The sequence below is a fragment of the Anoplopoma fimbria genome, chromosome 21, assembly GCF_027596085.1.
Source record: "Anoplopoma fimbria isolate UVic2021 breed Golden Eagle Sablefish chromosome 21, Afim_UVic_2022, whole genome shotgun sequence".
NCBI lineage: Eukaryota > Metazoa > Chordata > Actinopteri > Perciformes > Anoplopomatidae > Anoplopoma > Anoplopoma fimbria.
In genome coordinates this window covers 20,823,745-20,838,564 of record NC_072469.1, presented here as the reverse complement: position 1 = coordinate 20,838,564, position 14,820 = coordinate 20,823,745, and the positions used below count along the sequence as shown (strand labels likewise).

General features: G+C 39.4%; 1 protein-coding gene across 1 annotated transcript; it reads right to left on the bottom strand.

The window, feature by feature from the left end:
• Positions 1–242: 242 nt before the first annotated feature.
• LOC129110582 (somatomedin-B and thrombospondin type-1 domain-containing protein) lies at positions 243–3,305 on the bottom strand. Its single transcript, XM_054622693.1, has 5 exons — positions 2,706–3,305; positions 1,520–1,714; positions 1,285–1,363; positions 565–741; positions 243–367 (listed from the first exon to the last, which is right to left on the bottom strand). The coding sequence occupies exons 1-5, from the start codon at positions 2,926–2,928 to the stop codon at positions 250–252; spliced, it is 792 nt and encodes a 263-aa protein (XP_054478668.1). The 5' UTR covers positions 2,929–3,305; the 3' UTR covers positions 243–249.
• Between the last annotated feature and the right edge of the window lie 11,515 nt (positions 3,306–14,820).

Here is a 14,820-nt window from a genome sequence, read left to right as displayed (position 1 = left end):
ACAGAACAATTGAAAGGTGCATGGTGATTGCAGTGAGTTAAAAATACTTTTTTATCGGTAGCATATTATCTATTAGAGACACAATTGCATTGCACCACAGTCAACTCTTGGGTCTCTTCTTAGAGTTGGAATTCTTTTAAAGCATCTGATCTGCACACAGTATTTCAGTCTCACTGATGAAGTGAGCTTGGCTGTGAAATGTTATTGTGGACACCAGATCAGAGAATGTTCTGCGGTGCTTTGTTTAGGTCAGATGAAGACAAAGCTGTGTTGTGGCGGACAGTTACACAGCTGGGTTTTCTGGATCTTCTTCCAGGTCCCGCTGCACTGATGGTTCCCCACCGCCTGCCAGTGGAGCAAAGCTTCCCTGCAACACAGTCACAGCCCATAATGTTTATGTTTTCTTTCACCACCATGTGAACAATTTCACAAATTCACATCTACAAAACTTTAAATGGCAACATTTGAAAAACACGAAATGTAAAGTTGTGTTCTATCAAATCATTGTCAGTAATCCAGGTTTGTATGAACCTTAAAGAACACACACATATAAAAAGTACATACTTGTCTGATTCCAGACCGTCTCCTTGGCAGCTGCCACTATTGTTGCGCATGGCAGGAGGTTCACATGCCACACACACTTTAAAGCCTTCTGTTATGTAGCGCATCCAGTGTGTGTGTGGCCGGTTCTCCACAGTACAGTGGGGCGTCCGGGACTCCAGTGTGAATTCCACACAGAACCTTGAGGGAGTGGGCACAGGGTCACGAGGGTCACACAGTCATTCCTGGGATATTAAGACCAGTTAATCAAGCTAGAAGACTAAAGTAAATTTAAAAAATAGGATATCAGCACCCAGTTTGTGAGTGACACAGGGATCATTTTCCACATCAGTCAATAACGTATGGAAGGAAATGGGAATGCTAATTCAACAAATGGGGACCCAGTGCTGCACACAATACCTCACATACTGTCATCGAGGCCTTTTGTGCATGTGCTGGTCCTTATTAAAGAATAGTATTCGATTTCAAAGGGTTGTGTACAGCTGCCTCTCAGCATTTGTTATATTTAATGGTTTGCAGACAGACGTCCAGGTGAGCAAACACCTACTGGTACATGGAAGCATCTTTTTTTCTTTCTTTTTTTTTTCTTTTTTTTTTATATAAAGGTTTTGGGTTACACAGCTTAACATTAAAATGAAGCTAACCCCTGGCAGCATTCATAAACTTTTCAACTCTTGATTTTAGAGTATTTTAGGCTTTTTAGAAGCAGGATGTGAAACCTACCCAGGGTCCAGGGGGTTTCCATAGTTGTCATGCTTTGGCCTTCCCTTGCCAAACTCCATGCTGGTGATGAATGCAGGACCTGATAAGAAAAAAACAGTTCCCTACTCTATTAGTAAGTTGAGTTTAAGAACATTTAAGGTGCAAAGTCAAGGAAAAATGCATACAAATCATATAAAAACAGTCAGATGCAATTGCAGATACAGTGAAACAAGGGACTGATCATGTATTTGTGTACCTGAGTCTTGTCCACAGTGGCCACCCATGCTGTCTCTGTACTCCCTGCAGCCGCTCTGTTGCTCTAGACTGGGACAGGGCCCTCCACTGTTACTGGGCTGCTGCTCTATGTGGCGAACACGGACCCGCACCGAAGGCTGGCAGGGCTTTGCACAGCCGCTCCAAAAGCTCCAGTCGCTCACCGTACAGTCCTGAGCTGGATGTCGGCGCCCATATCGTGGGAGAAAGATTATTACAGGATATCCTTTGTGGAAGCAAACAATCAAACTGCAGTGAAACTCATAGAAATTGGACCTTACCCAAAACCTGATTCAATTAGTTTAGTGTGTGTGCAGAGGTGACACTTACGAGTCGCAGCAAGAGTAAAGCCTTGCAGTGTTCTTGCAGACTCCATTATTGCAGCTTTACTGTGAATGGAGCTAAATATCCAATAAATAACTTTAGATAATTGAAGCATTGATTGTGATTTGTAGAATTAGTGTTTCCTGCTTTACTCCAAGTGGTTTGAGATTATGCCAAGTAAGCAACCCCTTCAATCACCAAGTCCTGTGATTTTCTTTTTCTTTCTTTTCAGTCGCTCTCAGTTTTTTTGATGATCAAGCTTTGATGCATTAAGCATGCAGATTTAGTCTCTATCGGCCTACAACACATATTACGTACGCTCGGCTTGTTTGCCTGGAACTGTAATTGCACAACTGATTGACAGAATCACATTCTTCAAATATTTTTACTAATTCCATTATGTGGGCCAGTCGGCTGAAATGAGGTTAGACACAGAGCTGCCTGGGTTATTTGGTGAACTGATTAGGGCAGGTTTGTGATGTAGCAGCCAGGATATGTGCTGCAAAAGAAAAATAAGAGTTTCCATTGTGTTTTGTACTGCACAACTTAGGAGGAGGAGATAAATATGCACAAACAATTTCACATGCCTTAGATGAATTTGGAACATATCCAGCTCTGTGTCATCAGAGATTCAGTATGTGATAAGCAGCCCAGGTACTGAAAATTATCTTCCTTCTCCAGCTATCTTTATCTTCTGTCCGATAATCTATCTTTAGCAAGGGTTATCTCATGGGACAGGTTATCTCCCACTGGTATCACGTAGTTATGTGTGTGCACAAATAACGAGCAGCTCCTCCACTTGTGACACATTCACACTGAGAGCCGTCCCTCCAACCATCCCTCACCTGGGCATTCTGTGAAGTAGTCGAAGCAGCAGTCCCTGGTCCTCACACAGCCCTCGTCGCAGTAGCATGTCCCATAGAAGCGGTCCATCCTCCAGTCAGTGGTCAGGCAGCTCAGGTCTCTGCCTCGGCAGCATTTCCCTGAACAACCCCCGGACACCAAGTGGTTCTCTCCCAGAGTGAAAACCAACAACAGCAAACAAGCAAAGTCCACGGATGATCCCATCCTGATTGGGGTCAGGTCAGACCGTTGAAGTTAAACAATGCCTCTTAGTTATAACTGATTTTTCCCCTCCTTGGTCCTACTCTACATCCGTCACACTCATGACCGTGAGAGGTTGGAATACCAGCCCAACCCAGCCAGGACCTGCTCTGCCACAGGAGCCCTTGTGACTTGGAATTCCTGTGTCCGTCTCCTGTGTCCAGCCCCTCTGTTTTCCTCCAGAAACAGGTCTGCAGAGTAACCTACCGTACAGAACGACCCATTCCAGCCCTGATCAGACTCCCATGTCTCTCATATTGTGTGTGCGTCCTATTCCCTCAGAGCTGGTGTCTCTCTCCTTGTTCCCAGCTGAGCACCTCCCTCCAGTTGATCGCACACAGGAGGAGACAATGAGGGCAAGGGAGGAGTGAGTAGTTTTGCCTCCTACTTCTGTTCTCTTTTTCTCTCTCTCTCTCTCTTTTCTCACCTGTATTATTGTTGTTTACCTATTTCCATTCTTACCCTCACCCTGCAGATCTTTTACTCTGACCCTGATGCCAGTCTTGCCGAGCCACTCTGCCACCCCAGAACTCTGAGTCCAAAAAGAAAGGCAGGAATGTTTGCGGTTGGCGGGTCTCCAGACAATTGTGCCAGGGGCCCGCTGAGCATTGTAGAGCCACCCTTTGGTTCTCACCTCTCTCTCTCTTTTTCTCATTCTCTTTCAGGTTAGTGTCATCTTTCTTAAAATCCTGACACTTCTTTGTTATACCTTGTACCGTCATGTGATCAGGTAGTTGAGTTATTTGATGTTTTATTTAGCTGTGTATTTGATTTCATATTGGTTTAACACCTGTAATATCTGTACACTAAATATGAATATACAGCAAGGAGCCGGTTAGCTTAGCTTAGCATAAAGACATGGGCAAGCAGCTAGAAAAAAAGAATAATTATCTGCATTAGCACCACTTTTTACAAAGTGTACAAGCAACATGTTATTGCTTGGCAATCTCACAGTGACAAGATTCCAGGAAGTGACTGCACCTTGCCAGGAAATAGTCCAGCACCTAACCTCAATTAAACTACAACCTGAAGTGTTAACACTGTTAATACACACAACAAATAGACATAGCTTTAGATATTCTTCAACCCGGGGTCAGAGCCAGGCTATCTGTTTCCCCCTGTTTGTAGTCTTTATGCTACTCTGAGCTAACTGTCTCTTGGCCGCAGCTTCATACTCATTGCACAGGCAAGAAAGTGCTATTAACATTCTCATTTTAAAGGGAATAAGCGTATTTTCCAAAATGTCTAACTATTTAGTTAGGAACCCAAGAGATTGCAGGAGAACAGGTGAATTTGGAGCTGTTAATCAGTGAGCTGGAGCTGCTGTGTACATGACATTATTTGCAGGCCGGGTGTGGCCTTCATTTCTAACTCTTGACAGATTCATTTCATACTGTAATTCTGGAGAGGCATGTCTGTGACAATCTTATCTCATTAGTATTATTGATTACCACAACTATTAGATCTGCTGCTCTCAAATGAAATTAAGACACGCGTTTAAAGGAGAAAGAAATTTTGTGATTTATAATGTGAAGATTGCAATTTATAAAAGCTGATAACATCATGCTACTTCGCCCTATTTTTAGGCCTGCTCTTATCCATGTGGTTAGATCACTGCAAAACCCAATGTTCAAAAGTAAACTTTACTTCTTGCATATTCATTTTAGGAAAAAATATAAAAAATACTTTGTCATGTTATGTTTGCTCAAGGAGCCTGAATGTCTGAGGATGTTGTGAACTCCAGAAGGTCAGCTTTTATTTGAGCAGTTCCTCCTTCATCTCATGGGAAACAAATGAGGCCTCTGCAGGGAGGACTAGCGGGGGATGAGGCCTCCCTATGCCTACTGCTACAGAAGGAGCAGATATTTGTAATAATCTGGATGCTTTTGCTTCTGCTGTCCTGAAAAAAACAGTTCGCGGAGAGCGGAGGGGGGTCGTTTGGGTCCTTTGATTCTTCTTTTCGCCATAAGCAGGTAGGTCAAGCGGCAGTAATAGCCTTCATCTTTCACCATAATCATCAGCAGCGGCATCACTGAGGAGCATGTGTCTGAATCGGTGCATAGTAAAGTTTGAGGGGGTTGAACCCAGACTGAGCTTTAGAAGTAAGAGTACTCTAATGAAACAAAACTTATTTTCAATCATTTTGAGTAGGTGTCTGTTTTCCAAATGATGGACATTCAATTTTGTAAATCTAACTAACACACACACACACACACACACACACACACACACAGAATTTTCATCATTTTCAGTGCTGATTTTATCTGTCCACTGATGCAAGTCTGACAGCTGCATCAGTGTGCTATGGCTCCACCGCATTGGAAGTGCACATCAAAGCCTGTGTGTTTTACATGTGACAGGCCCCCAACCCTGGACCTCCTGCCCTTACTGTGCACTTGTCAAAGACAATCAGCCTTCCTACAGTAACACACCCTGCTACAAGTTTCCTTAGTATGTATGTGAGTAGAGAGCAGAGAAGAAAGGAGATGACGCCCATGTTAGCCGTCTTAAGTTGTCTTGGAATGGTGAACTGTGTGTGTTTTTCGCACTTCAAACTGTCACAAACCGCCGTGTCAGAGGTTGAATTCATGTCAATAACACAAGTTTTTGAGAAACGCAGAGAGATTGGATTTAGTAAGGAATGGAAGTGTGTGTGTGTGTGTGTGTGTGTGTGTGTGTGTGTGTGTGTGTGTGTGTGTGTGTGTGTGTGTGTGTGTGTGTGTGTGTGTGTGTGTGTGTGTGTGTGTGCCACCACTTCTTGAGTTGGGTGTCAAGCAGACGGCGGGGTGAATCCTAGCTCAATCTCGCCTATGTGGGGAATGCAAAGTTTGGCTGTCCCCATGGTAACCGCTGACCTGGGTTGCTATAGTTTCAAAACCTTTGTTGACAAATGTTCACCTTTTCATCTCGCCAGCTGTTTAAAGGTAAGCGGATGTTGTCAACTCTAAACACCTTATCTGTATCTTACATACACACAAAGGTATTTTTGCTTTATGGGGCATTAAACTTAGTAGTACAATGCACAAGTCTCGATATTTTGACATTAACAAATGGCAATGCCAATATGTTGTGAGAGTATTTTTATGTTGTTGCTGTTCTTAAAGTTCAGAATCCAATATATAACTCAAAATCTAGCCTTGATGCAGAAAAATGTTAAACATTAAACAAATATTTAATGAAAGATTAATGAGTCCAGTCAGTTTCTGTCCCATGAATGGAAGCCTTTGTCTACTATTGTCTGAATTTACTCAACTTCCTCCCTCTATGTTTACATCTATGCATTTGCTGTGTGTGTATGACTTTAAGGGAGTGTACATACATAATCTGTGTTTATGAGTTTGAATACTTTGTTTGTGTATTACACCTGTCCATGGGGGGGGAATTTGAGAAGGTCTTTTATCTTACGTCTTGTTTGTGAACAGTGAAGCTGGCCAGCACACACACATCGCATGAGTCATTATTTAAAGAGTTGAAGTTGGATGTTTTACTTGGCTTGTGTAATAAGAACACAGTCTTCAGGCCGATGTTCATCTCGGAAACAGATAAGTGAGAGCTGAACAGGTTACAAGTTACCTCAAACAATACAGAGAAATGTGTAAGGAATACATATTTACGTGTATGTGGCCGTGCCTGCTCTGTACCGGAGGATCACAACTCAAATCATGACCCTGAGTGAGTCTCTTGCTCTTCAAACGCTCTTACATCATCTATTTGACAAACCATTAAGTACATCCCACTAATGATGCTCCATTCATTAGAGGTAGTTACAGTTTGATGTATTATGGATGATAAGACGCTTCTCCACTGCAGCAGGGAGGACTGATGACACCATGGCAACAGCCCTGCAGGTTGATATTGATATTATACTTTTTTTTACCTACCTGAACCTGACATCACTGGTAGTTGTCCCCACATCAGTCAGCTATCTTGGCATATAGTACCATATGTGTGTACATCAATGCAGACATTAGAAGTAGGGATAGCCAAATGAGGCAAGATGTGTGTGTGGGGAGTGAGACTGACCCCTTCCTCTAAGAGAGATGAGATGTCAAGTAATAGTAATGACTATGAGCAAGGTGCATCTATCACTGTAGATTCCATAAATCATATTATGAAATGTGAGAGAGCAGTGGAAAGGTTATAGGCCCCCTAGATTTATGCGTGTGTGTGTGTGTGTGTGTGTGTGTGTGTGCGCTATACATCAAGGACTGGCACTGAAAATCATTTTACAGAATTTTCCCAGTCATGCTTTGACTTGAATATTGATGGAAAATATAAAATCTAACTCACCTGACAATAACAGACACCTATGATGTTAACAAAAACTCCTCATCTGGCAGCTGTAAAACTTGTATGCAAACATTCTTATGATATAATTATAAAAAATATATATCTTATTTGATCTTAAGGGTTCTAGACAGAGAGTGCAAGCAAAGAAACTAGTGGATAATTAAGGCACAATAAGCCCCGTTGCCATAGATTCGACATATGTTTGACACAGTTTTTGGCCTTGCTGTGATGGAAAAAAAGACAAAGATTTGACCTACGAGTGCCCCACTTGAATACACAGACACACAGGTTACTATGGGACTAGGACCTGTTGACACATGTCGCTTGTTTGCTCTATCATTTATTTCTGATCACTGTGTAACTATCTTTTAGGATCTTTTAACAAGCTTCTTTTGAGTTCAGACTGGTTTCACAATAGAGGAGCCGTCAGTTGGCGGGTTTGAGCCTTTATAAAGCAAGAATTTTTATTGGTTGGCTGAAGGTCCTTTATGTTAATTTCTTTGCAAATAGAACATGTGATGCTGTGAGTATGAGAGAGATGTCTCAACGGATGAAGACCACACTGCAATGAGCTTGACGGTTACACATCTATCTGTAATAAATGTAACTAAAAGTAATACTGTGAGTAGGTACTTGCTAAACATCAGAAAATAGTGAAAAGGCTAAGCAACATCTAAGTATTCAATTAACTAAAATGTAAGTCAAGGAAAAATAACAAATCTCAGAAGCTTTAATCCTAAAATGTGAACCAAAACAGTAAAATGACTATCCGATAAAACAAATCAATTACTTATTACTCATTTGACCCATTGTTGGTACACAAATATCGATTATAACGCTTTTAACTTCAGATAATGCAGTGGCACATTAAACAGCAAACACATTCATTTAAAGAGAATAAAGCACTGAGCTGATCCCCAGGCGTAAGCTGTCTATTCTCTCTCATACTGATCCAAACATATTTAGGACATTTTGGCAAAGTTTTAATTTGGCAGAGAGGCTACATTCTATGATCCCTGCTGATAAAGTCAACTGGCACAATATCAAGTCAATATCTGTCCCACAACCCAGCATTTTTTCACTAGGGACATAAATTCTACCCTCACATAATTGATATTGATATTAAAAAAAAAACCATACATTATAAACACTACAACGATACAACGTAATGATTTTGGTAGCAAATACTTCATAAGCAAAAACTTTTCATTACATATAAAGAAAGGGCACCTGAACCTTAAATGTCCATTTTAAATATCCATTTAAGGAATGATAAAAACAATTTAGCATGTTTGCACCGACAGAGCACTGTGCTCTCCGTCGGGCACTGTCCTGGTTAAGAGTCCTGTGGAACGACAGTGAAACGATAAACCACTTGTGGGCAGGCCCCAGTACAGCTCTTATTAAAGACCTGTTTGTTCCAGGTCATTTTGTTTGACTACACTTGAAAGGGACGGTAAAAAACCCTGACTGTTTGAGCGTGAATACAAGCCCTTCACTTGAATGAGGAGATGGCTCTGTGTTTCTAGGTCACTGTGCGTCCCTGAAATGCACACCTCACTATCCGCAGGGAGGGAGGGAGGAACACAAACAGAGCTCAACATTTTTGACAACATCACATTTGTATTTATTAGGATGCTTAGGGATACACTCCCTGGAATTAAACACTCAATTCAATTTGGCATCATTATGAAAATCAATAATCCTAAGCACATACCAATGACTGTCTCTACTCTTTGCTGACTATCCTCCCATCCATCCGCAGCCTATTCTGCCTCCACTGTGTCTAATCAAATGAAAATATCCAAACAAAAAATGATAAAACAAAAACCTTGATCTCAGTCTTGAAACTGTTCCAGTTCAATAAGAAGCCTTGGTTGGCCACTCTCAGGTCCACCAGGCTCCTCCCACTACACTGTCGTCCTTTAAATGACAGCTATGGCAATCTTGGATCAGTTTGCCCATGCCCTCCTGATTAGAAGGCAAACCAGATGTCCACAGGGTCTTAAAAAGTATTAAGAGTTGATAATCAATTTACCAACAATTAATGCCCTTAAAACACCATTTATCCATTATACTAAACATTATTGCTTATTTTCAACATGTATATTCGTCCAAAGAGGTTGTATACTAGATTTGGCTTCATCGGAAAATAACAACCGTTGGTGCACTCATTGATGGCTTTACGTCCAGGTGTTAAACTACCTCGCTAGGAATTGCAAGTTTTCGGACAAATGATTGGAGAAAAAGTTGGTCTGAAATGAACACTACCCCTTAACAGAGCATTACGTGGTGTTTTTTGAGTTATTGTGATATACAATGTTATGATATATTTGTGTCATTTGTATGGCATACAAATAGGAAGACAGTTTTATGACATAGTAAACTATAATTTATTTTTCTTGTCACACTATATTTATTTAAATGATTTATGGCATACTATACATAGACATACTATATAATAATTTCATATGACACATATTACTTTACTATGATATTATTTCTGAATTATTTATGGCATACTGTACTAAGACTTTTATGCTATACTATACCGGTATGTATACAAAGAATTTCTACCACAATCTGATGACATTTTTGTGACATACTATTTTACGCCACTTTCATGACAGTTAGTGACATACCATTGTATACTAGACTTTGACTTTTTCAAGACATACTATGACATAAAAGTTTCATGGCAAACTATATTGTGACATTTTCAAGACATACTTTCCATGATTTCCATGATTTTATTTTTGTCATACTATACAATTTCATGACATACTATATGGTATGTCTAAAAAATGTCAAAGTATATCATATTTTGTATAAAATATGACACAGAATAGTCTGCTGAAAAGTTGAATTGACATTTTTTATAACATTTAATGGCATACTACACTACACTATATTTTATGATTTTTAGTATGTCATTAAACATTTCATAGTACTGTATTCAAAAAAGTTTAATAAAATGAATATGAAAGAAAATAATTTACTGCATAAAATACTTTTTTCTGACAAACCAGACCTTGGCATTGTTTAAGGCATACTATACACTATGACCTTTTTTTTATGAATGTTTTTGTGGCATACTAAACTATGACATGTTTTTCATTTCTTTTTCATTGTGTAGAATGTCCTCAAACATGTAATTGTATAGAAATGTGTCGTCAAAAATCATAAAAAGTCATAATTATGGCGTACTGTAAGATTTCTTATGTTATTTTATGACTATGTGACAGCAACTCCTCCACTCCACTAGGTGTCTCTGTGTCTTTTGTCTTGCTGGCTCTTCTTTGTCTTGCAGGATCCGGATCATCAACTTCATGAGCCACACCTGGGCTCAGTGTGGTTCTGATATGAGAGCTCACCACCCTTCCACACAGTCCCTCTCTCTTTCCCTGCTGGTGCTACTGTTGTTTCTCTTTTGTTTGCTGCAGACATTTTCACAAATCCCTACATTCCAACATTATTCTTGACTTTAAGCTTTGTTCTGTTCCTTACTGTTGCTTTGTGAATAAATATGCTTATTTGTGGCTTTTAAACTCGTCTAGATATACATTTTCTTTTTTTGTTGAAAATGTTACTAAATATACTGTCAATTTTTCATAGTATAGCACGTCACATGACTTCTTCATGGCTTTTTTCGACATACTATACTATGACCTTTTTTCAACATACTATACTATGACCTTTTTCGACATACTATACTATGACTTTTTTATGACTTTTTCGACATACTATAATATGACTTTTTCATGACTTTTTTTGACATTCTATAATATGACCTTTTTCGGACATACTATACTGTGACTTTTTTCAACATTCTATACTATGACCTTTTTTCTTATACTATGACTTTTTTGCTATACTATGACTTTTTTTCAACATACATATACTATGAATGTTTTTATGTTTTATCCTTTTATAGTGAAAAATAGTATGGTATATCATGTGATGATTTTATATGCATGAAAAAATGACTTTTTTACAAACTATAATATGACTTTTTCTGACATTCTATAATATGAAAAAAATCATAGTATAGCATGTTAAAAATGACAAAACATATAATAAATCACAACTACTGTATTTTTGCTTTATTTATTCACAATATGACAACAGGTATATCATTTATTTCATGAAAGACACAAATTAACAAGGTCAAATATGTCCTAATTGAATTATCACATGAACAAGCATTATGACTCCAGCTGCTACATCTTCAAATAATACTGAAGTCCTCAATCTCTCTTAACAAAAAGACTATGACTGCTGTCTTTGTCAAATACAATGAACAATACTATTCAGAGACATGAGCTGCCTTCCATACAGCAACAAAACAATGCATTATGTGGGAAAGTACCACATTCTGGGATCTGGGGGCACAGTTTTGTTTCTGTTTTGTAAATATGGAATGCAGATTATATTTCATCTCAATCTTTTAGGCATTCTGATTACTGTACTAGTCGATATGCAGTGTATGTGCCAAAAGGAAGGGAAATCTCCCTTTATAGCCCTCTAGAAGCAAGAACAAGAACAAAAATCATGACCAAAATTGAAAAAAGTTCTTTACAAAAGGAGTAACAATAACAAAAATAGATGTATTTAATTCAGGAAGACATTTAACAAGGCACAGAAATGGTTTTGCTAAACTATTTAATATGTTCACAGATATTCGACTTACTTAATTAGTATATAACTGCATTGTTTGAAACACTGTTGTATTGAGATCAAAGCTTGACAGCAACTGCAACATATGCATGATACAGCGAGAAATATGGCAGTAATACATAACAGCCATTACAAGCCATTCAAAGATAAAATAAATGTCTTTTCATCCATATGTTGAGTGGGAAAATACTAACAGCTGTGAGTCAGAATAGAAAATATTCATCACCATTTGTGTAGTAAATGCTGCAATTTACCACAGTAAATACTACTACGTAACTAATAGAGAGGAACTCAGGTCAGGAATCCCAAAATGTGTAGACCAGCCATGTTAAGCAGGAAAATAATACCACTGAGGACAAACAAGCTGTCAGAATAAGCCATTGAAATGACCATGGCGCCGCAAATGTTTTATTTTGTTCAGATGTTGTTGGCACAGACTCAAAGGTTTTGAGCGTTGACCAGTGTGACTGGGAAGAAGGTGATTGTCAGGATGGAGTTTTTTTAGGTTTCCTCATTTTCTTAAGCTTTTCTTGTCTCACTGTCTCACCCTCTAAAGAGGACAGCTCCGATATCCTGTTGATAAAAGAGCGAGATGCTCCGACCGCTGGGTCTGGATAGGACTGGCCTGTGTGGCAAGAGGCAAGCAAGACAGAGAAAGAGAAAGATCAATGGAAGGGGGAAAAGAACAAATATTAAGACGAGATATATGATACGACATAAGACACTTAAAATAAAAAGAACAACATTAGAAAGGTGCACTATGCAGAGTGAAGATCTTCTCAAGGTGAGTCTGCAACGACCACTGCTGTATTGTGTGATTGAATGAAGACAACCGTTGCTGTAAAGCGTCGTCAAACAGACTTGATTCAAACTCAAAAACGAGCAGTGATGTAACACAATACAAGCAGTGAGCTTGAAGCCAGCGTAGAATACACTTCATACAATCACGCCAAAACACGAAGATAAACTCACTAAGCTGTCTGCCTGCTCAGCAGCGAGTCAAGGTGAGGTATTGCAGTGTATGCACTTGTATTTTGTAGTTTGTTGTTAGCGGTTAGCCAAACACACTGTCCAAAAAAACTATTTAAGTGAGCCACAGAGCCGTGGCAGAGAGGTACTCAGCAGTGTGTGCACTGGTAGTTCCATTAGCTGTTAACCAAACACTGTCAAAGACAATACAAGTGCCCCAATGTGTGCCTGGCCACAGAGTAGCAGCTGGGGGTCAGAGATGCCTTAAGTTGCGTTATCGCAACCCTCTTAACTGGCCGTGGGACTGTTAAGAGTGGTGTGAGGAGTAAGCAGGCAAACAGTGGCGTAATACAACAGGAAAGGTCCTTGAGCTTGCAGCCATAACTGGCCACCCAGACCCATATTGGGCAGTTTGCTGCATCTGCCAATAAATTGACATCATGTACTGGTTGAAAGTTGATTTCTCCTTGCTACAAAGACAGGGGCATTCTGACCAAAACTGTTAAGGCCACAAGAAATGACTGAGGAGCGAAGACGAGGCACACAAAGTCTTTGCTTCACAGCATCAAAATAACTCACTCTTTTGATTGTCTTTAACATTCAGTAGGTTGTAGGTGGTAGGATACTTCACCTTAGGCCTGCAGATCAGACGAAAAGCAGAAGAGGAATAGTTGTGTGAAATAATTAAGAGAACTATTGATTGGCCTGGTCTGATTTAGTTTATAAGGGCAAAGATACCTGCTGAGCTTGCAGTTTTCAACTGTGAAGGTGTTTCTGCCATTGAGGACTAAAGTTGAAGGAAAGAGGATGGCTGGAGTTGTATTCAGTTCATATGTTTCAGGGTAGCTGGAAGACAGAATTGAGGACGTTATGAACATATGAAACATGATCTTCCTGTAAGCATTAGTGAATATCGTTAAGGAGACCCGCCTATTTCATGTAAATGGAGAAGATATGTAGGCCCCTCAAAATTGTTTTAAGGGTGAAAGGTTGTGACAGTGAAGGCAGAGTGCCATCAAACTAAACTGATCCCACAAATAAAGGACTAATTGTAATAAATGATTATGATCTCATCATTGTGTGGAGTGACAATGATTCAGTTTAACTATAATCATATCCCTGATGTTACCAGAATATTAAACAAAAACTAAATTAAAAAAACCTCCCTCTGTGACAGACAAATAATGTGTGACAAAACATTAATTGTCTGGCTACTTTTTTCTCTGTCCATATTTTTGTTATTCATTTCAAATATGAGACCATGACTAAGTGTAATTACTGCAATCTGCGCAGCTGTCCTCAGAAATACGCTGTGAAGAGTACGGCTACAACCACAGGGCTGAGTGACATTAATCTACTGGTTACCTCAGGGTGAAAGGCGGCCCTGAAAGGCTGTGGGAAAGCTCCTTGGAGAGGCTGAAGGGATGCAGGTTGCCAGGTCTTTGCAAATGGTAGTTTCTTGACAGTGGAGGAATCACAGTTCTGGTCCTTTCTAACCTTGCACCTAAAATTAATTGGATTTAGATATTCAGAACTAACACCCACTCTTAAGACGATCTTTTTCTAAGAGGATATGTTAAAACAAAAAGTGTATTTATGCAAATGTTAAATATCTTGCTTTCAAACATACTAATAATTTTGATGGCATGCATTCATGTCAAATGATAATATAATGAAAGCTGTGCTCATTATGTATGACGACAACTCCACCTACTGGCTGTCAGGTTACAATTCAGGAAATACAATGTGTGTGAATATATAAATAATCTTATAAATACAATTTGAAATTTAGTAATTAAAGGGCATCTCATATTTTGCAATTCTTACACTGTTTATCAAAAAGAAAGTGTCTCCCACAGATATCCTTCTTCAGGTCATTATTCTCTGGATCCAGTCTGACCTCACTGGCCAAGTTAGGTG

Bases quoted from the DNA above. Each gene is read 5' to 3' on its own strand.
- LOC129110582 (XM_054622693.1), bottom strand. From the start codon at position 2,928: ATGGGATCATCCGTGGACTTTGCTTGTTTGCTGTTGTTGGTTTTCACT. The intron at 1,715-2,705 runs GTGAGGGATGGT...GCCGACATCCAG, and splicing joins CTACTTCACAGAATGCCCAG to CTCAGGACTGTACGGTGAGC. The intron at 742-1,284 runs GTAGGTTTCACA...CACTCCCTCAAG, and splicing joins GGAAACCCCCTGGACCCTGG to GTTCTGTGTGGAATTCACAC.